The sequence below is a fragment of the Hipposideros armiger genome, unplaced genomic scaffold (assembly GCF_001890085.2).
Source record: "Hipposideros armiger isolate ML-2016 unplaced genomic scaffold, ASM189008v1 scaffold_142, whole genome shotgun sequence".
Taxonomy (NCBI): Eukaryota; Metazoa; Chordata; class Mammalia; order Chiroptera; family Hipposideridae; genus Hipposideros; species Hipposideros armiger.
This window is the reverse complement of record NW_017731492.1, coordinates 24,016-47,255: the sequence shown is the minus strand read 5'-3', so window position 1 is coordinate 47,255 and position 23,240 is coordinate 24,016. Positions and strand designations below refer to the sequence as shown.

The 23,240-nt window shown below is 33.4% G+C and overlaps 1 protein-coding gene across 1 annotated transcript in view; it reads right to left on the bottom strand.

Annotated features, from left to right (window-relative positions):
- LOC109386945 (probable ATP-dependent RNA helicase DDX60) overlaps positions 1-22,586 on the bottom strand; it is a 44,187-nt gene extending 21,601 nt beyond the window's left edge. Inside the window, exons 1-12 of the mRNA XM_019650573.1 lie at positions 22,446-22,586; positions 21,787-21,936; positions 19,980-20,099; positions 18,830-18,925; positions 13,810-13,925; positions 13,043-13,182; positions 10,692-10,801; positions 10,488-10,592; positions 9,780-9,905; positions 4,829-4,956; positions 2,801-2,959; positions 1,168-1,312 (exon numbers count right to left, since the gene is read on the bottom strand). Coding sequence (XP_019506118.1) covers positions 1,168-1,312; positions 2,801-2,959; positions 4,829-4,956; positions 9,780-9,905; positions 10,488-10,592; positions 10,692-10,801; positions 13,043-13,182; positions 13,810-13,925; positions 18,830-18,925; positions 19,980-20,099; positions 21,787-21,936; positions 22,446-22,586 — 1,536 coding nt within the window. The remainder of the gene's footprint in view (positions 1-1,167; positions 1,313-2,800; positions 2,960-4,828; positions 4,957-9,779; positions 9,906-10,487; positions 10,593-10,691; positions 10,802-13,042; positions 13,183-13,809; positions 13,926-18,829; positions 18,926-19,979; positions 20,100-21,786; positions 21,937-22,445) is intronic.
- Between the last annotated feature and the right edge of the window lie 654 nt (positions 22,587-23,240).

The following is a 23,240-nucleotide window of genomic DNA, read 5'->3' as shown; positions in this document are numbered from 1 at the left end:
TCTCTCCTTGTTTCCTTTCTCTCTCTCTGAAACGTCCTGTGTCTGATTCTGTACATTTCTATCTATTTCTATCAGTCACTATTATTGTTTCTCTTTCTCTTCTCTTTTTTCTCCCCTTCTCTCTCTCTCTTATTCTGCCTCTCCTTCTCCCCCTTCCCATAATTTAAGTAAAGAAAAAAGCATAAACAAGTAAGAACCACAGTTCTCTGACTACCACATGAACAATTAGGTCAACCAACAATCATTTCATGAGCACCCATTGCTTAGGGTATCTATCTGTGCTCTAGAGTTAAGTTTGTGAATGAACTGTGGCAGGAAGAAAAAGTGTAAGACAATCACAACTCCACAGTTTCTAGTTTGAGGAACTAGGTACAAGGTATATAACCAAAAGAGGTGGAAGAATTTCCAGCAGACAAATATAATTTTGAGGTTCTTTTAGCAAGCTGTTACTCAAGCCTGTCGTTCACAAAAAAGGATGTCACATTTAATTTTTGTATTTCTGTCTGTATAAAGGAATAGTTATAAATAACTTCAATTAATAAAGGCAATTTCATAAATATTGGAATTATACCTTGGCACAAGTCTTTGAGCTGCTTTTAATAGCTTTGTGAACTTACACGAATTATCTTAATTTCTCCAGACTCCAAACATCTATTGTCTCAAGATCAATGTAGATAAAGTACATTGTGTGTTTTATAAATTCCATATCACAGTATAGACACTACAAACATTTTTATGTGCTAAATTGTGTTCCTCCAAAAACTCTTATGTTAAAGTCCTCACTTCCAGTACCTCAAGGTGTGACCACACTTAAAGGTAGGGTTTTTACAAAGTAATTCAATTAAATTGAGGTCATTAGGGTAGATCCTAATCCAATATCACTAGTGTCTTTATAAAAAGAGGAAATTTGGACACAGACACATACAAAGAAAAAATAATATGAAGATACAGAAAGAAGACAGCCATCTAGAAGCCCAGGAGAAAGACCTGGCATGGGTCCTTCCCTCCCAGCATTCAGAAAAACCAACCCTGACAATACCTTCTATTCTCCAGAACTGGGATCAAAATAAATTTCTGTTGCTTGAGCAACTCATTCTGTGCTTTGTTCCAGCAGTCCTAGCAAGCCAATAAACACACCTGAATGCATCCCTGTTTCTTTTCTCTTACCTGATGATCCACAACTGTACGATCAGTATAAGTACAGTCTGGAGAAATTGCATAATGCTTCTTAAGGTTTTTCCTTATTTCCTTTATTTCAGCTGCCAATAAAATGATTCTTTGAATTCTAGCACCAGAATCTGAATTAAAAAAACTGAATATAAAATATTAAGAAAATCAGTAAATATATTGATTATAGCATATCCCTTTATGTTTTTAAGTTTGAGGTTATGTATATAAATGCTAGGTAAAAAGGATGCCGGGTAATTAAAACCCAAAACACAATGCCCTGATTAGAGGACATTCGTCCAACTGGCTGTTCATCAGCTTACCATTTAAGTATATTTTAAATGTATGCATTAAGATGTATTTGACAGGAAATAGAAAACCTTCTGCATCTCTCCCATCTCTCTTGCTAACCAAATTTTTAATTTCTATATCCAGTGGAATTATATTTTTGATACTAAATTTGATGGAAAAATTCCATATTCCTAATAATTGCATAAAAATTCAAATTCTTTTTTTAATTAAATTTTTGGGGGTGATAATGGTTAGTAAAATTACATAGGTTTTAAGTGTAAATTTCTGTAATACATCATCTATACGTAACATTGTGTGTTCACCACCCTGAGTCAGTTCTCCTACCATCACCATATATTTGACCCCCTTTACCCTCTTCTACCAAATTCAAATTCTTTATAGTTTGAGAAGTATTTGGAAAATTTTATCTGGCAGACTCTCTTCTTTCTAATATACACTGTAATTTTTTTTTCCTGTAAGTGACAAAATTAGCCTTGAGATATGTTTGGGTATTGCTCAATAAATCACTGCTTGGGTGGAATGAAATACAGAGGAAGAAGGACCAGCCTGCTGGGCCATTAGAACAGGCCTGTATCAGCCATCCTTCATGCAATTTCACTCTTAAGACCCAAACCTATTCTATATAACCATCCCCATTCCAGAAATATTCCTGAAACAGTCAGAAAAGAAAAAAAATATGGTTATTATTTTTTTCCTCCAAGAGTAGGTAAGGACATATGCTAGGAAAGAATCCTGAGCAAGGGTGAGAACTGTGTAACTATTATCAAACAAAATTATATAACAAAATTCATATATCATGATTCCCAGGTTAATTTATACATTAGAATGAAACAAAAATAGAGGTATTTCTTTACATATTTGTATACTTTCTGTTAAGACAATAAAGGCATAAAAATATTTAAATCATATTTCTGTTATATTAAAAGATAAATGTGCTAGTGAACTTGTTCTGACTAGTTGTTTGATATTTTAATGGCTATCTTTTATAAGTAGTAAAAACATGTATATAATGTATTTTAGGCAAATTTGCAAACTTGCAATTTCTAAAAAACAAATCTATAATTTGCACTTCTAAGAAAAAGAAAACTAATACAACAAAGAAAATTATTGTAAATTATTGTATAACTATTAAAATATTCAAAAAATCCTCCTAAATGCCCCACCAAAAATAAATTATAATTAAGATAACTTCATGTGTCACAGAAAGAGAAAAAAGTCACATCATCACGTCATAAAAACAAGTTTGAATTATAAAAACAGTTTCATGCTCATACATTTCATTAAACATTTAAAATTTCACAACTCAAGTAAAAATACTCACACAGCACAGTTTCTTCTTTGAGTCCGTGTTGCTTTCCATAGTTTCCTCCTCAAAATCTTCTTTTCTTTTTCAGAATTTGGATCATTATGAGTATTTTGTTTACTTATCAAATTCGTAAAAAGTCGTGAAGCTGACATTTCCACTGAATGAATGTTGTAGCTAAAGTAGAAATATGAGAATTTTAATAATTGTATGTTCATACCAATTTTATATATATCATGTATATATATACACCAATTATATATATATTGTGTATATATATATTATATACATTTCTTATGTATCTTATATATCATATATATGAGAGAGAGAGACTATATAATTTTATGTATATACCATGGATGCCAAAAGAATGTATACAAATGACTTGTATTCATCTTATGTTATTGGTATGTATTGAGTATTACAATTTTAATACAGTTTTTTCCTTTTTAAAAATATGTATACATTTGTTTTTGGCACTCTCTGCATATCATATAAGTTTTGCTCATAATCCATCTTTCATTTGTTTGTTTGCTTTGCAAAAGATCTTGTTTTGTTTCAGGTAGAAGAAAATAAATTAGATCTAGGTTTCCTTCCTTCTCCTCCTTGTCTAGGATATCTACTCTTTGAGACCCAGGCCCTCTGTGAAAATGTCTTTGACCATTTTAGACTACGTATTGTTTCTCTTCTCGTTACACCTAAAGCACATCATTAATGTCTTTATCGCACATTTATTTAAAGTGCATATTATGACCCCTTAAGGGACAGACTATGATTTACAATTAATAATTTACTGTTTTACCCCACTATGTTCCCAGAGGTGACAAATATCTCCTCATACTCACTATTTTTTTTGTTTTAAGCTGAGCCATCCTGCCACCTGTTGGCAGCTCAGCAGCTGCTCAGCTCGGACTGGGAATCAAACCGCTGTTGCTCAGAGGTCACACTCTTGAACGAGCTGTTAACCAACTGAGCCACTCAGCCAGCCCTTAGTCATACTCACTATTAAACCTACAGAATGCCTTGAATACTCAAATATTAAGTAACTGTTTATATGTTGACTGGCTAAACTATAGACTGTTTCAAGGTCACAAATAATCACTATTTAAAGGATGTCAGTTCCTTAAGGGCAGTCATGTCACAAATTGTTTCTGCATCCCTGAGTCCTGGGCCCAGCACCAAGAAGCAAAGTGAAATGAACTGAACATGAGATAATTCCATCTATATAGATCTATTAAATATTTTCCAAAGGAAAATCATTATTTTAAGTATAAATGAAAACATGATTGTTAATTATTTGATGCTGCTACTAAGCTCCAGCTGACTTTTCTTTTAATGCTCTGACGGAAAAAATAGAAACAGAAAACTAGCAGACTGAAGATTTTTCCTTTTTAGTGAAGGGTTTAGATGTAATCACTTTTGCAAACAACATACAGAACAAATAGTATGAGGTCATATGTGTATGTGTTACGCATATGTATGTTAGTGTACATGCTCTCTTTTGGCAAATGCACACTATATTTTATCCTTTTCCCCTTATCTTACTTTGATGATATATACCATATTTCCCCATGTATAAGACACACCCTTTTTTGAAAAATTTGAGGTCTAAAAACTGGGTGCATCTTATACAGTGGTTGTAGTTTTTTTCACTTGCATTTCCCACTTTTTTCACGCTTGTTTTTGTGCTCATACAACCACTGTATAAGATGCACCCAGTTTTTAGACCTCAAATTTTTCGAAAAAGTGTGCATTTTATACATGGGGAAATACGGTAGAACTTTTCTAATAAGTGATAGGCCAGAAAATTCTACTGTACTAAGCTATACAATTAGATTTTGGAGTATAATTTAATGAGACATGCTCCTACCTCTCATCCTATACACAGATTGGTATTGTAAGTATGTTTTCAACATAAATAGAGTTAAAATTTCTCAAAATTCTACAAGTATGAGTCAGAGATTATCATATCCTCCCACAGTTATTTTTTCAAAAGTCTTTAAATTGATACAACATTAAGTATAATTCTAAGTAAATGTTACTTACAAAAAAAATATTGCTGGCAGGTTGCCCATTTCTTTAAGTTTTTCCACAAAACAGGGAAACATTCTACGCTTTTCAGATTCTGCACTGTCAAAAGTTTCAGGCTTAAGGTAGTTTAGTAACTGATTCACCTGAATAAAATTATCATAAGTAAAAGTTAGATCATAAAATATTTGTGATTGTGAAGAAAAGATAATAAAGTCAGTTGACATTTGAGACTGAAATTAAATTGGTAAGGCTTAGTATATTTTAATGGAATAAGTCTGGAATTATACCTAAACCATGCACTAAATATTTTAAAATACAACTAAAACCTGAGAAAAGTTGAATGATATATTTCTACAATATTGTAATCATGTCTATGTAGTGCCATAGCATAGTGTTTATGGAAGGGGACAGAGATTGTCACAAATTCACGTTGGTTATTAACAGGGTGAACACAGGGTACACAGTAAGTAGGACTTCAACATAAATAGAGTCAAAATTCTATAAATACAAATCATAGATTATATATTCTTCCAAATTCATCATCCAAACCAGTATTCAGAGTGAGGGGTTGAGGAGGCTAAAAACAACAGATGCAAACTTGGGCTGTCTTGGGAAAACTAAGAAATGTGAACAAATAAAATTATTTAAAAGCAGAATTCAGCTAGCTCCCCAAGTGTTTAGGAACCCAGGCATGAGAGACATAACAAATCAACTATTTAACCAGATAATACATAAATGTTGGGATTGAGCAGTGTATACTTCAATATAAGTTCAAGGAGGGATAAGAGACTATAGGATCCAAACTATGTATTCCATGTTCCCTTACCTTTTAGTCTATGTTTATTTACTCAATTTATATATAATAAGTAAATATATCATAAAAAAATTCAAACAAGCTCTGCTCTGTCCTCTCATCTCTCCCACTCTACCAGTTGACTCACCCTGAAGAGGCACCTTTCAGAGCCATTTGCAACTATTCTAAGGTAGAGATTAATCACTCCCCGAGACCTGGTGATTCAACCATCCCTCACCTGGGCCTATGACCTGTGAGATGACCCTCACCAGGCCTCAGTATCTCTAGCTGCAGTAGAGGGAGCAGAATATTAAAGAAAATAGTGGTGGTGAAGCCTGTTCTGCCTTTAAATGAGTAGAGTTGCCTCTTTTATGATACCATTGCCCAATGTTTTGAGGAAAAAAATAGATGTGCTTTCATCAGTAGACAGTCTATTCTAAAGGTGAAATGGTGTGGAAAGAGATAAGTGAGTACATGTGAAAAGTGCCAACAAAATTTCCTGAAAGGTATGGCAATACTTTAGAATGTATATTATCCTTCAGGAATGTGAGAGAAATTCTCTAACAAGAAGAGAAATGTAGGAATCCTGCTTCTGTGACAGCTGAAAGAGTTCCTATTGAACCCTGCCCTCCTGCAGGTAACACGTCACTTATGGGAAAAAATACAGCAACAAAACGCTGACCTGAAGTCACCGGAAAATGAACAAAAGCAGACAGGTTCTGGAGCAGAGGATACAGGGAGGAAACAGCATGAGTGGAAAACCCCAGTTTCGTGGTTTTTAGCTTGGGGACATTAGAGAAGCCAAAATGTTGATGCATTCTCCCCCTCCCCCATTCTGCCATCTTTTTGTCTGAAGAAACAGTAAATTGAACTCAGAACAATAGCCACTAAGAAATGAGGGGACAATCCCAGAAAAGAGAGAGCTAGAAAATAAAATTCCTAAAATCTGTCAATAAACTAAGCCCAAATTTTTATAACTACTGACTCACATGTGTGCAACGCAAACTCCATGTGGCCTAAGTAAGGATGAAAAATTAAGGTTTTAGCTGTCACTCAGAAGACAAAATTTATAATTTGAGTTTAAGTTAATTGCCTCCTAAAATGAAAATTAAAAACAAAAAATTAAAAACCACTCTTCAGAGGACTGTAATAGAAAACAGAATCCTCACAACATCACATTCATCACATATCCAAAAATTAAAAAAAAAAAGAAGAAAATCTCCAAAATAACAACATGTAAGGAACATGAGAAATATTACTTCTTCTGAAAAGGAAAAAAAAATTATCTCAGATAAACACAAGAGAGGACATAAACATTAAAATTAGCTGGCAAGGATTTGGAAGCAGAAAAATAACCCCAGAATAAGAAGTTCTGAAAAGTATAATAAATAGATTCAGTGCCAAGAGAATCAAAGGAGAAAAGAATGTGAATAAGAAAATGAACTAGAGGAGTAGGAAAAAATACAAAGAAAACGTGAAAAAGAGAAATTCTGAACCATGAGACTGACAATAAAATTTCTTCCTAAATATAGTAAAATTAGGCTTTCTGAAGAAGCTGTCTTCCATAAACTTCAGAAAGATAAGAAATCATTATAGATGCCAACACAAGAAAAAAGATTATTACTGACTCTAGAACTAAAGTATGTCAACTAGGACTTACTTGTTACATATCTGCTGAGAGGTTTCTAAATTCATAGTGTGTTGACATCCCCACCATTAATTATAACGTTAATTAAAGCCAAATTAAACCACAAAAGAATAATATAACTAAAAAAGCAAAACAACTACAGGATTATCTAGTAAAATTACTGGGATAAGGTAATATTTATAACCTTCCTTCTAATTAAAATGATATAGCAAGAGAAAAAGTTGACCACATAAACATTGCCTAAAAGCAGAATTTAGTCTACTGTACCAAAGGATGCCTCATAAAAAATAAAATTAAGAGATAATTTTATTTAGTCATTCATTCAACTGACCCTATATATGCACTACTGGTCTCCAAATAATATTTCTAACAAAGCAACTAAAATAACAAATTTAAGCAAAATAAACATTTAAAAGTGGAAATTTAGGTGAAAAGGATGTAAAATGCCCAATAAAAATTATTAGACAAGATACAATAGATGAGAAGAGGATTTTCATGTTATGAATGGCACAGCTTGTTGTCACGAGGCATGTTATAAGCTCCAAGGAGAGGAAATACAAGGCTAGTGCCTAATGGACAGGATATTGGATGAAACTAATTAGAACCCAGAGGTCAGCTATCTCCTAGGATATGGCAAGTTAGGAGAACTAAGTAAAATTAAGTTTGATCTAGGCTGGCATATCTCAGTGAGTTAAAAGCCAGATAATAACAATGGTAGACCAAAGATTATCAACCTTGTCTGCACATTAAAGTTTCATAGAATTTTGTTTTAAAATTTCAGTGCCCCAGCCCCTCCAAAGGCCAATTAAATCAGAATTTTTAATAAGCTGCAATTTTTAATAAGCAGCCAGTGTTGAAAACCTCTATTTAATATAATAGCAATTCTTATGGTAATCACTTCTTTAGTTGAATGTTGAGTAACTATAAATGTTGAATAATTATGGTGCACACCTGAACCTAATATAATATTGTATGTGAGCTATATTTTAATAAAAATCTTTAAAAAAAGACAATTCAATTTTAAAAGCAGGCTAAGGGTTGTCATAAACATTTCTCCAAAGGATATATAGCAGTAGTTAATAAGCACATGAAAAGATACTCATCATTGGTCTTTAGGGAAATGTAAATCAAAACTACAATTAGATAAAACTTCTCACTGCAGGACAGTTTTTAATCAAAATAAACACAAATCTACAGGGACAGAAAATAGGTTAGTTGTTACCTAAATCTGGGGGGCAGAGGATGAAAGAGAATGAGTAAGTCGGAGTGACTGCTAATGGGTAAAAGGTATCCTTTGGGGATGATGAAAATGTTCTCAAATTAGATGATGGTGATGGACGCACAACTCTGTAAATATATTTTTAAACACTGAATGTATGCTTTAAACCAATAACAACACAATATGTGAATCTTTTAATAAAGCTGCTACAAATGAATGAATTATTAGGCATATTATTAACACTCAGTTTTCACCCCCTTCCTTCCTTCCTCAAAATATGATGTCTCATTGCTTTAACTGTCCATATTTCTTGTATAAAATGTATGTCTCTTGTACCTGAGTAAATTGAACTGAACATTTCCTATTTTTCTCTTAAAAACCAAATAACTAACTTGTCATGTTGCTTCTTCCTTTTCTGGTGTCAGAGATTAACACTGTAAAATTTGGAGCCCAAATAAAACAATCTCCAGAGAGATATTTGAGTAATCCTCCAAGTATAGTTGAGTTATTCTTATTATCATTTCACAAGACTTCCTAATGTACACTGTACTAAATTTGCCTGTACTTCAAAACTTCTGCTGTCACTCTGTAAACCTTCCTAATGTAAGGATTTATCACTCATTAAAATAGGTTCTGGTTTATATATATATATATATATAATGTTTTATTTGGTCTCCAAATAATAAAACATATATATGTATGATATCGGGAGTGGGGGAGTGGGCAGTGGATTGGGGGAGGGGGTTGTCACTTTGTGAGGGGTAAAAACTATAACTGTTACATTGTTTTATACACCTGAGACTAATAATAAAAGTAAAGAATAGAACTTAAAGTAATGAAGATAAATTAAATACTTATAACTTCTCTTATCTATCCAGTTAATTGGCAACAGAAAGAAACTGGACATTCACCTATCCAAACTAGTAAATAGATGAAAGGTCTTCTTTGGGGAAATATTCAAGATGAAAATCAGGATAATGACCTAGTGGTATCAGAAATCACAGAAGTCCTTTCTTCTATAAAAAGCAAAAGCCCAACTTTAATTTCATTGTCTAAAATGTAGATTCAGGAATGACATGGTACCAGCATGTGTGGTTTGTCCACACTGGATGCCAAGTAATGAGTTTTTGCATTTTTCTACATCTAGGTAACTAAATTTAAGGGAGAATAGTAAAGCATAGCAACGGGGTATTAATCTTCAAACCCTGGAGAGCTTTATGGGTGATTCTCCTGAAACGAAATGAAGTAGTCAGGTTCATTTCATATTAATCTTTAATTTAAATAAATCCTAAGTGGCTTTAACTACCTTGCTTGGGTCCAGCTGAATCCAGTGCATCAATTCCTTTTTCAGTTCCTCTTCGTATTTCTTGGCATCTGCCCTCATGATGACTACTTTATTTTTGAAGCACCTGAATTCTTCAGGTTCTAACTCCTTGAAAATGAAGGTCCACAAATATCAAGGAAAATAGTCATCGTTCTTTGTAAAGTTTTCCATATACACCACTATGAAGTAAATCTCTCAAGCAGTCCATATTCAGCTACATAGCTAACTGCATGTGGGCTGAGAGTTCTGCTCTCTACATAATGGTTGCTTATTATTCTGTGTTCATTAGAACCTACCAACAAGTAATTTTTTTTTTAAATATTGCAGGTAGCTTTAGAGGTAAAAGAAATAAAACTATCTAAATTTAAATTTTAAAAATGCATATTTTTCTTACCATGGCAAGGCACTAGTCTACGCATTTTACAAATAACAATTCAGTTAATCTTCATAATAACCCAATAAAGTAGATGTTATTTTGGGGGGGCAGGGAAAAATATAGATATATAGACATTTTCACTAATTAGCCCAATTCTGGAGCACTGAGGCTTTGGAGTTTAAATTCTTAACAATGAAATATGCTGCCTTTGTCTATACCAGAAATAATACCATTCATGAATTTGCTCATTATTAATGGACTGCCATAGCCAAAGAACTAGCGATATCTGCCAAAGAATGTATATATACACACACCTGCACTCTTGTCCATTCTGGCCAAACATGGACCATGGCATCATAAAGTAGTACGCTTTCCCGTGGAGAAAATCCGAGGTCTAAAGGGATTCCATATTTCTGCATCTAGAAACCATAAAAAACAAAATTATTGATTTTGTATTCCATATAGAGATTTTTAACAACCTGATAACATAGTAATTTTCCAAAGTGGTTTGTACTTACATGACTGACGGTAAGTGCAGCACACGGGTGATAGTGTTCAATGATAAAGTTGTCATCCTTTAGGGAACACACATACTTTTCTAGATCGTTGTATCGCTCTTTGTACCATACTGTAAACATAGGATTGTAATCATCATTAAGATCTGTTTGCTTTCAAAAACAATGGCCTAATTATGATTTTACAATCACGAGCAGGCCTAGAACGAGCAATGCTTGAATCCATTGCCAACAAAACATTTAAAACAATGCTGTGCGTTGCGAAAAACCTTGAAATAGGACTCAATGTACCTATACCGCATATCTGTGCTTTATTTTTCCCCTTGACCTTAATCTTCAACTATGTCCTATCCTGTTTTTCAGTTCCTGGTATTTAATTATCATGTTACAATTTCTTTTTCTGCATGTATTCTTGTAAAGCATGCCTTTGTGTAACGGGGCATGGAATAAATAAATAGAGTATGTAGACATACAATTATTTAAGAACACTAAGTATTACTGTTACTATTAATACTATATTATCTCTCTATCTTTAAGAATAGTATTACTTGGTCAAAGAAAGAATATGTATCTTTTGTTTTTTAGTTTATTTCCTTTCATCGAAGAAGCTGATATTCCAAATATCTCTATTAATATTATACTTGGTCTTATTTTTTTCTTAGCACTTACCACAACCTAGCATGCTATTTATTTTATTTACTATTCATTTTGTTTAATCTCTATGTCCACATTAATTTAAGCTCCAGAAAATCAAAGGGTTTGTTTCCTATTGTAATTCTAAGGACAATAATAGGTCCTGGAATATATTAGGCACTTCAACATTTGTTAAGTGAAAGCAGAGTGTCATGTATGGGGAGATGCATCCTTTTGTTGGAAAGTAGCCAGAAAAATATGATTTTATACTATTTCATGGAATTCTCATGAAAACAGTCACGAGTATATAAGGTATAGCAACATTCATTAATTCAGTAGTCAAATATTTAGAGTACATATAAAATATAAGACCATGGTATGGTTTATAAACAAATATGTTATATCTACAATGCATTATATATAATATTATCTATTTACTTAAATATATATATATATATATATAATAACACACACACATATATACATATATATATACATATATATATATATAAAATGTCTAGCATTTTCCAAGGAAAATAAGGCATATAAAAATAATTACAATAGACAGTAGAAAATGTCATAACATAGGACAAAATATGAGACTTAAAATAAAAGAATCAAGATAGTATTTGAGCTGTGCCTCTAGACCATCTCTTTTAAGTAATGAATAGATAGAATTTGGTCAAGTGTAGATTAAAGGTCATTCCAGAAAAAGGAGTTAAAAAGCAAAGGCAAGTTTTGAAGAACAATGAATAGACCAAATGTCAAGAAAATTCATGAAAGAAAAGACTACTGTGGTACAAAACAGGAATGACAGCATAGAACTAGACTGCAAGTGAAACAGGATATTTTGAAGCAATGATTTTTCAGCAAACCAAAACTGAACTACCCTCCAGAAATGTTTTTGCCCTTAATTTTATCTTACAAAATAGGGAGTGAAACATTTATCTTTGCTACAATTCCATCTTTAACCACCCCAAATAATGCAGGGATTTGCATTATTTCAAAATAGATAATCTTCGTAAAGAGCTTGATAATCAGGGCCGGCCGAGTGGCGCGATGGTTAAGAACTCGCTTGGGATGCCGGAGGGCCCCAGTTCGGATCCCACATATGAGGGCCAGTGACACTGCCCTCCACAGCTAAGATGCTGAACAACAGCTCAACCTGGAGCTGGGTTGCCATGAGTCGCCGGCGACGGCGTGGGCTGCAGTCCCTGTGGCAGTGGATTGCCATGGGCTACCGTGTGTGGCCAGCGGCCAGCAGCCGCAGTGAGTGGCCGTCCAGAGGCCGGCGACTGATCTGCCTCACCAGAGAAGAGCGCAATGATGGTGCCAGCTTGGGCCGGTGAGGCGACGTCCTCCACGACTAGACTGGGGAGCAAGACGACAGCAACTTGTCTGTTCCCCTTTCCCCAATTCCCCAGCACTGTTCCCATCCCCCCAATTTCCCAATAAAAATCTAAAAAAAAAAAAAAAAGAGCTTGATAATCAAATTTAATAGATCCACCCTTTGTTAGCTGTGTGGACTTCCGCATGTTACTTAATCTCCTGTAGCTAAGATTCCTACTTACTTAATTTCCTCTGTATATTGAAACAAAATTGATTTCCCTTCAGAGTTGTAGTAAGAACCATTTTTTATAAGATGCACTAATATCATACAAACACATAGAGTATACTGAATAATTCTGAGTGCCCCTTCTCCTAAGTTAAAATAGTCATACCCAGTCTAACTCTGTGTGATGGCTTTTCTATTCTTTTTCTTTGTTGTTTCTTTGAAAGTTTCAAGGTATTTTGTGCTGGACCAGAATTTTCCATTGTGCTCTCAACATGTTGCCAGTACCTTTTAATTAACACCAGCCATCTATTTATTAAAAAAAAAAAAGGTTATTATTGTCACACAAAAAAAATCTACAATATCATTAGTTTTCTAAGAAAAAAATCAGTAAAACTTAATTCTAAGAGAATAATAATCTTCTCTAATCTTTGAACATATTAAAACTATGTTTATATTCACATGGTTTAATCACTTTTATACAATTACCAAAATCTGATACTTTGAGGTTTTCTTATAAAATTTGTTAACCCAATAAAGCAGTTATATCCATTTCTCTTTTTGTGTTGACTCATTTTGAAAATATTTTTGGTGTTTTGCATAGGAAAGTAATGTACATAGTATATTGGAAGGATAATTCTAAACTTCCTTACACTATTCTCTGAAAATCAAAATATCAAGCTATAAACAGAAGAATTAAACCTCTCATATAAAATTCTTGAAGAAACATGTAAGCATGTAAATTACATCTAATCAAAGGATAAAAACAAATATTTTATAGTTTAATATAATAAAACTTGAAGAAAATAAGTCTTACCTGAAAAGACATTTTTGCTTTGTTTTAGAGGTTATTTTAAATAATGTATGACTGGATTATTTATTAATATTAATATCACCAGTAATAGCAATTACAATGAATGCAAAAGCCAGGCTTACTCAGTGAGGTGTTCAGGATTACTGATAGTAGCAGAAAGTGCCAGAAAGGGGCACCGAATCATAACAAGAAGATGTTCCCAAACTTCTGCTCCAATTTCTCCCCCAAGACAGTGAACCTGGCAATGTGGTTAAATAGACTCTTTATAAAATTAGTTACAATTTCCTCTCCAAAATATTAATAGATTATGCTACCAGAACTTATTCCTTCTCTGTCCACATTCAGTGATGTTCATTCAGCTATTGACAAAAGCAGTCAAAGAATCACAACATGATTTTTGAGAAGGATTAAAGTGAGTTTGAGAATACCATATTGAAAAATGACTTGCTCTATCATGCATGACAATATCTGAATGTGAAAAAAGATTATTCCATGCCATGGTAATAATACTTATAAACAAGAACAAATTGAGCAAAAGGACACATTTTGTAAGTCTTGTTTACAAATGAAATATTGGCTAAGTTACAGCGATTGCCACAAAAAGATAAGATGAAGAAATATCTCTATCAAAACAACAGATTTATTCATGTGTCAGTAGTCCTACCTCTGATATACAGATAAAAATATTTATGAAATAAATTAATTTGAAATAAGTAAACTTCTCCAGGGTTCAGTCTGTAAATATACAGAGAGCACTTATCCTACACTAGTTAGAAATCTAGAGAAAGCCTAGTCCCCTCACTGTTAATGGAGGCAAGATGAGTGCAGTGGTTATTAGTTTGCCACAATGTTATGGGCAATTAATAATAATATATGAAAGCCAGAACAACTTTAAAAGGCTTGATTTTCAATAATGTCTGCAAAATTCTCAGCTAATAATAAACTTTTATATAAAAAAATTAGATCCTTATGTATATTTTACCCTGTATTTTAAATAATAAAAAAGAAAAAAAACCTCAATTTCAAAAGTCTTATGTTTGGGTCAGCTGAGTGGCACATTGGTTAAGAGATGCTAGCTCTGAGCAGCAGGGCCCCGGTTCGGATCCCACATGAGGGCCAGTGATGCTGTGCCCTCTACAGCTAAGATGGTGAACAACAGCTCAACCTCGAGCTGGGCTGCTGTGAGTCGCTGGCAACAGCGTAGGCTACAGTGGGGCTGGCCAGCAGCTGGCGTGAGCTTTCATGAGCTGCCGTGAGCCTCCGTTGAGCGGCTGTCGAATGGCCGGCGAGTGACTGCCTCACCCAGGAAGAGCACAACGATAATACCAACATGGGCCAGTGAAGCAACATCCTCCACAATTAGACTGAAGAACAAAAGGACAGAAACTTGTCTGTTCCCCTTTCCCGATTCCCCAACACTGTTCCCCTCCCCCAATTCCTCAATAAAAATCTGGAAAAAAAAAGTCCTATGTTTACGCTTTATTTCTGATTATTCCTGAGGCAGGCACTGTAGAGAGGTAAAGAGTAACTTTCAAAAAGATTTTAGTCAGGGCCGGCCGAGTGGCTCAGTTGGTTAAGAGCTCACTCAAGAGTTTGAGCTCTGAGCAACAGCGGTTTGAGTCCAGCCCCAAGCTGAGCAGCCACTGAGCTGCCAACAGGTAGCAGGATGGCTCAGCTAAAAAAAAAAAAAAAAATTTTAGTCAAAATAGAGAGAAAAAAGAAAAAAAAAACATGTAAAGGACATCAGAAGTATATTGATAAAAAGGTTATTTTAAGAAAGTGTGCATGAGTTTGAAGTGCCAAAGAATGATAAACTAGGGATGAATGTGGAATAATGATGAAGTGAAACTTGGTAAGAAGGCTCTTTTTAGTATTTCAACCAAAGATGTAAAAGATAAGATTTAAAATAAACATTTTGCAGTTTTTTTACTTCATTGTTATGTTTGAGGACACTTAATCTCATATTTTTACATGTACAAATAGCTTTTCATGTCTGTGCTGCATTAAAAAGCACAGAAAATGAAAGCGGGCTCCCTGCATGCTAATCTTGGTTCTGCCACTTAACATGGGGTGAATCAGAGAAAGTTAATCTCTCTGTCTCAATTCAGTAGCCATAATAATAGTAACTACTTTACTGGGTTTTTCTAAAGAGCTAGTAGCTTTATAACTGGAAATTGTTTAGAATAAATATCCATAGTAAACATTAACATAATGGTAGCTATTAGAATTTTATGTATGGCAATATGTGTAATATGATTATTTATCTCTAAATCAACCTTTGTATTATTTTTAAACCTTTGTTTCACTATGAAATATTCAATAAATTGTATAAAAATAGACTTTTATATTAAGTATTATTCAGATTAACCAAGTAAAGGAAATACCCTCATAAAACAAGACAAATATTCCCAGCACCTCAGAAGTCCTTTGATAGTTACAATGTTGTTTTCCAAAAATTATGACTTGGTTTTCATTGTACTTATATATCTATATATATAAGTACAGAATTCTTTGCCAGTTATAAATTATAAATACCTCCCACTCAATGGCTTGTAATTTCATTCTCTTAATGATATATTTTGATGAATAAAAACTCTTGATTTTAATACAGTCAAATTTATTAATCTATTTTTCATAGTTTCTGCTTTTCAGGTTTGTGTTTAAGAGGTCTTTTTCTACTCCTAAGTAATGAAGATATTGTCCTCAGATATTATATTCATTCATTTTCCTTTCATGTTTATGTGTTTAAACCATTTTTGAAATTGATTTTGTGTATGATGGATGTGAGGAAGTGATCTAATTTCATTTATCTCCCATATGGACTGTTAATTTTTCTAATACTGTTTTCAGTACCACAATTTTCTTAAATAAGGTGTCTATATGTGGTTCTATTTCTGGGTTTTTTGTCCCATTTGTCCATATGTTTATCCCTCTTTCAAAAAATGTCACTTGATTACAATAGGCCTATAATAAATCCTGATACCTGATAGAGCAAGTTTGTCCACCTTGATCTTCTTTTTCAAATGTATCTTTCTTATTACTTTAATATTTTTCAAATATATCTGTGGTAACTTTTTCCTTTTGAACTTCCATGAAAATTTCACAATCAGGTAATCAACTCCCTCCCTCCAATATACAAATGTGCACACACACACGCACACATTCACACAAATATCACTGAAGGGAAAAAAAAAGTCCTCTGGGGTTTTATTGTGATTGCACTGAATATATAGGACAACTTGGGGACTTAATAATATGTGTCCAAAATGATCTATCATAATTATAATCATAATCAGGGCAGTTACAATCATAATATTGAATTTTCCAATATAACAATATGGACCATTTCCCTAGGTATCTCTATCCATTTGACTGTTTTTAAAAATTATTTTAAAATACCACTCAGTAAAGTTTAAAGATTTCTTTATAAATGTCTTGCACATTTTTTAAAAGATTTATTCCAAAGTATTTCATAAATTTTATGCTATTATAATGCTATTAAAAATGCTTTTTTAGGACCGGCCGAGTGGCACAATGGTTAAGAACTGGCTTGGGATGCCAGAGGGCCCCGGGTTCGGATCCCATATATGAGGGCCAGTGACACTGCCCTCCACAGCTAATATGCTAAACAACAGCTCAACCTGGAGATGGGCTGCTGTGAGTCGCTGGCGATGGCGTAGGCTGCAGCCCGTGGCAGTGGGTTGCCATGGGCTACTGTATGTAGCCAGCAGCCAGCGTGAGTGGCGAGCAGCCGCAGTGAGCGGCTGTCCAGAAGCCGGCGACTGATCTGCCTCACCCGGGAAGAGCGCAATGATGGTGCCGACTTGGGCCAGTGAAGCAACGTCCTCCACAACTAGACTGAAGAACAAAACAACAGCAACTTGTCTGTTCCCCTTCCTCCAATTCCCCAGCACTGTTCCCTTCCCCCCAATACCCCAATAAAAATAATAATAAAAAAAATAATAATCTGAAAAAAAAATGCTTGTTTATCTCATTTTCTCAACATGTGTCACTGACATGAAAGTTATTTATCAATTTGAATTTCAAAGGATGAAAAATATAAGGATATATTCTTGACCTAAATATAACTATGCTAGAAATATAAGCCAAAAAGAAAGTTTAAAATAAATTGGAAATTAAGACATATACTTCTAAATAACACTGAAACAAAACTAAATAAGGTGTTTTAAACTGAATGATTAAAAAACTGAAATGTTTCAAGTGTTTCTAAAGCAGTACTTTAAGATTAATGCAAAACTGTCAATGCATTAATGTATTAGAAAAGAATACATACATGTATCAGAAAATTAATACATACATGTATCTCAAAATTAATGTTTAAATTATGTGTCATCTTCATAAATCTGCAGCCTGCCTATTTTATTTATTTTAGTCTATTTGCTTGTTTTATTTGCATGTTTTTATTCTGTTCTTTATTTCCTTCCTAGTGTTATTCATCAAATTAAAGCTAGCTACCAGGGGTCAGCAAACTGTGGCTCGAGAGCCTCTGAAGTAAAATTGAAAATGAAAAAAACCCCCAAAACTATCATAGTTTCATTTATAAAATTTTTAAAGGACATTATTCACATAATGGTTATTATGTAAAAATATATTTATGGCTCTTGAATAATTTTTAAATTGTTGTGAGGGACAGGATTGGCTCTTCCAGGGCTCGGCAAACTTTTGAGATGAAAGTACCAAAAGAGCCGCATGTAGCTGACCCCTGCTAGCTGGGAAGTATGAGGCATTTTTAAAACCAGGAATAGAGAAAACATGACTAATTTTGCCATGAATGCACCCAGTGATAGGTAAATAGGTAAAATAGAAAAGTACCTCTTAAAAGATAGTGCAGTATGATAAAAGTTTTTTGGTTAAAGAAAAATATGTCTATTGCCAACTAGTCATTGGTGTGTCCAGTGATTTCTGGGATACTTTTTCTCTGCTGCTAGCACTCTTAATCTAGAATTATTTTCTACCTGCCCATTCCAACTCCTTCCAGATCTATTACCAAGTACCTCTTTCATAAACGGAATATTTATTTTAATAACTATCTATATGATCACCATCTTTACTAAAATACCTAAGGTACATGTTTTATATACATAAAACTAATTTGAATAATGATAATAAAAGATAGCATACCTCATCAAATATGACATATCTTATCCTTTTCACCCACTGCTGTGTATGAGGTGATAGCAAGAGGATTTCCAAACACTGAGGCACTGTCACCAATATCTGTTTTTAAAAATTAGGGAACCATTGACTTGATTTGTTTTTTAAAAATCAAACTTTAACTGTTAGACATTAATGAAAATATTTTGGGTAACACAATACGTTTATATTGTCCTTTCCATTAAAACAACCATCTCATTTGTGGAAAAATAAAACAATTTTGTGTAACAGATGTAGGTTGCTGCTGGCAAATCAAAAAGGAGTTAAGCTTATTTCATTAATACATATTCTCCCACACAGTACATTGGGAATATAAAATCATCAGAGTTTGAAACCAGCAGCATTGAAGGAAACTGCTTCCCCCTGCTGAAATTTTAGAAAAGAAAATCATTCTACTTTGTATAGAAAATATACTGTATTTTATTATGTATAATGCACACTTTTCCCCAAAATTTGTGAGGAAAAAAATAGGGATGTGCATTATACATGGGTAATACTAATTCCATATATATAAATTTTTTCAATTTTTTAATTTATGCTTATGAGTTAAAAGTGTAACTCTAGAAATCAATAACTATATCTGTATGCAAAATAATACCCTGGTATACAATAATTGGTTTTGTTGAACTTATGATGAACTTGCAACGATGATGAGTTCTTGGTCTTCAATGATGTGTAAATAACATAAATTGGTTACTGGTACATAAAATTTCTTTTACCTGTATGTGTTCTTGTGTTTTGTAATTATTTGTTACATTAAATTTCTTACACAATAACGTGTGAAAAAATAAATGCTAAAATTCTTTCATAATACAAAAACCAAGTACCTAAATATAAACAAATAAAAATTTCAATTAAGAAATTAAAAAGAAAGATTTTTCACCTGAAAATTTGGGCCAACAATGTGAGTGTGCATTATACACGGCAAAATACGGTAATTATTTGAAAGTTAATCAAATTATTAAATAAGAAAAATAATATAAACAATACATTCAAATATAAATATGTGTCAACATAATTATGAATTTATCTTGACATTAAAACCTTGAAGTGCCTATCAAAGTGCCCTAATATACATATACATTATTTTTATTATGTGTGCATGTGTGCGACATACCTGACAATTCAAGGTGTCATGACGGTAATCCCTTGTAAAAACTCCACACACCACTAATCCTTTGGGTAGTGCTTTGGTAAATAAACTGCAGACAGTTCCCACCACTTGATTAACAAGAGCCTTAAATCATAAAAGACATAATCTGCTATGCAGTAATTATTTAAAATACTGAAAAAATTACTTCAAGTTAACTAACATCTGGAACAAATTTACATGCAAGAAATTGCAGTACCAATTTTATACAACTCTTTCTTAATAAGAAAATTACTTGTACCAAATTCTTCCCACTGGTTCCATTTTAAAGTTGTCTTAATGTATAATATATCACACTGCTTATTAATGTGATAGCTAGAAATAGCAAACAACAATCTATGCCACCTAAATGTGATATATATTTGTACAGGTGAAATCAGATGATGATTTTTTATTTAAAAATGTAATTGGTTCTCCAATGATAGGCACATTACTTAGCTTCACTAAGCCTCTGTTTTCTCATCTGTAAAGTGAGAGGACTGGGTCATAGATTAGAGATGATTCCTCCCAAAATCAGTATTCTGAATTTCCTCTCTCAGTGCATCTTTAAGGCCTGCAATTAACTATTCTCCTAGGGAAAGAGAGAGGGAAGAATACCCTGGGTCCCTTCTAGATAAAGAGAAAAATTCTGACTTAGCCAAAAGACCACTGACTTTATTTTACACAGGATGCTATAAAGGAAGACGTCTATAGCACTTGCAATAATTAGGGGTTATTCGTAGAACATTTATCCAAACAAGAGGAAGGCAAAACTGAGAACACAGCTGCTTTTCCCTCTTCCTCTCTGTTATGAACTTGTCTATACTCTCTTAACACTGGCACAAATATCAAATGGTTTCTTTTAGCAAAATTCTCAAAAGTGTCAAATCCTGATTTTTAATAAGTACCGGATCTAAGGAGGTTTAAGCAATAAAATGACTAAAAAATAAGAGTGACAGGTGCCACTTATTAATCATTGTTTTTGCCCAGACAGTATATTGGATGCTTTACATATATCATATCACTTAATGTTTAAAATAAAGTACAGTAGCCCACCCCCCACCCCCCCAATCCACGGGGCATATGTTCTAAGATGCCCAGTGGATGTCTTAAACCATAGATAGCAGCAAACCTTATATATACAGTATTGTGTTTTGTTTTGTTTTTCCTATCCATACATACCATTTAACTTAAGGGAAGCACTTTATGGCTTCACTTTGGCATTTCCAAATTGCCAGCATCACTACTTTTGAATTTGGAGTCATTATTAAGTAAAATAAGGTTACTTGAACACAAGGACTGCAAGAGTTGAACTGATAACTGAGAAGGCTGCTAAATGAACAATGGGTGGGAAGTGCATACAGCACAGATACACTGGACAAAGGGATGATTCGCCTCCAGGGAGGAACAGAACAGGGCGGTGCAAGATTTCATCATGCTACTCAGGACAGCACACAATTAAACACATAAGATTTGTTTATTTCTGGAATTTTCCATTTAATATTTTTGGACCATGGCTAACCATGGGTAAAAAGAAAACATGGAAAGCAAAACCATGGATAAGTGAGGATTAATGTATAATGTAAGGTTATTATCTTATTTTTACAGGTAGAAAAACTAAGGTAAGAAAAACTAAGGTAAAAAAACTGGCTCATGATTGCACAACACATAAGCCCTCAAATCCATGACTGCAATGCTGGAGCCTATATATTGCGGTACCTCCCTATGATTAAAGGCACAGACTACAGGTCAGCAAAATTACTGTGAGATATATAGTGTCATGTGGACACAATACCTTTGTTGGAGCAACATACACAACCACCCCTTCATCGCTCTCTCTCAGGATTTTCTCCATGCAGTAGTAAGAAGCATAGGTTTTCCCTGATGAAGTCGGGGCAACAATTATAGCAGATTCATTATTATCTACAACATCAAGAAGCTCCCTCTAGGTAAGAGAAAAATCATATTTAATTTTGAAAATAACATATATAGTGTCAAATTTTAATTTAACAACAACTATATCTAAGGTAACTTAGAATTCACAGTTCCTTCTGAGACACAACAGTGTTCAAGATGGCGGACGCATAAGGGAATAACCATTTTCTTGCCAAATATATACCATTAAACATGAGGCACCACATTTTAGATTTGAAATTAATATATATATGTAATTATATAATGTAGTAGTTAAGAACAGTATAATGTAGTAGTTAAGAATGGACTAACTGGCTCTATCATTTAATAGAACCAATATATTTTTTATTAATTTCAACTGACTCTTTTCTGTGTTCCTTTATCTCTTAGGTCAAAACATGGTTTATTTTCATTGTTATTATGTTGCATTCTATAATGGTTTACATATCCAAAATCTGTCACACACACAATGAGATGTGAGCCAACTGTTTCCAACAAGTTTCTTCACTCTTCCAGACTACAGATTTTTTCAGTAAATACCTGCCATGTGTCTGGTATAAAGCGATGCACCCTGGGATCTGGATCACTCCTTTCTTCTCGAAATAAGTAAGGACCCATGTGTGTTAACTGAAACCGAGCTGCTCCTATTTGAACTGAATATTTAGAAATATCCTTCTTCATACCTGATTCCTGCACATAAAATAAGTATTACATATTAGATTTTTATACTTATGATTTTTAACCTGGGCAAGGAAATTATTATCAATTATGTTGCAGTTTGCTTTGCTTCAACAGGATTATTATTTCATGTTTCACAATTGTTTAGAGTTAACAAAGAGGGTAAGATATAGATATATATTTCACTATAGTTTTTAAATACTATTTTATATGTCAATATCATGTTCCAGAGACTATAAGTAAAATGACTATGAAATTAATATTTTAATTATAAATCACCATAGTATTTGATAATTGTTAAATATGATCACACACACACATACACACACCCCAAAACTCACACCGTAAAAATTGTGTGTCTATTAAGGAATGCCTGTCAATCTTAAAAGGGCTTCTTTAATGAAGGAAATATTGTTATAAGGGTCTATTCAATTAGTACATATCATCTTACAAATTATTTTACTCAAAGAATTCTGTCAATGGGTAAATAACTCTTATCACTAAGGAATCCACCATTACAAGGAATTCACTAAACTGAAATGGCCTCTATTCTTGAAGTTCTGGTTACACTTGATTATGATAATATTAACAAAGCATGGGAAATATAAATTCATATGTTGTGGTGTTCCGGTTGAGAATTTACCACAAAACATGTTT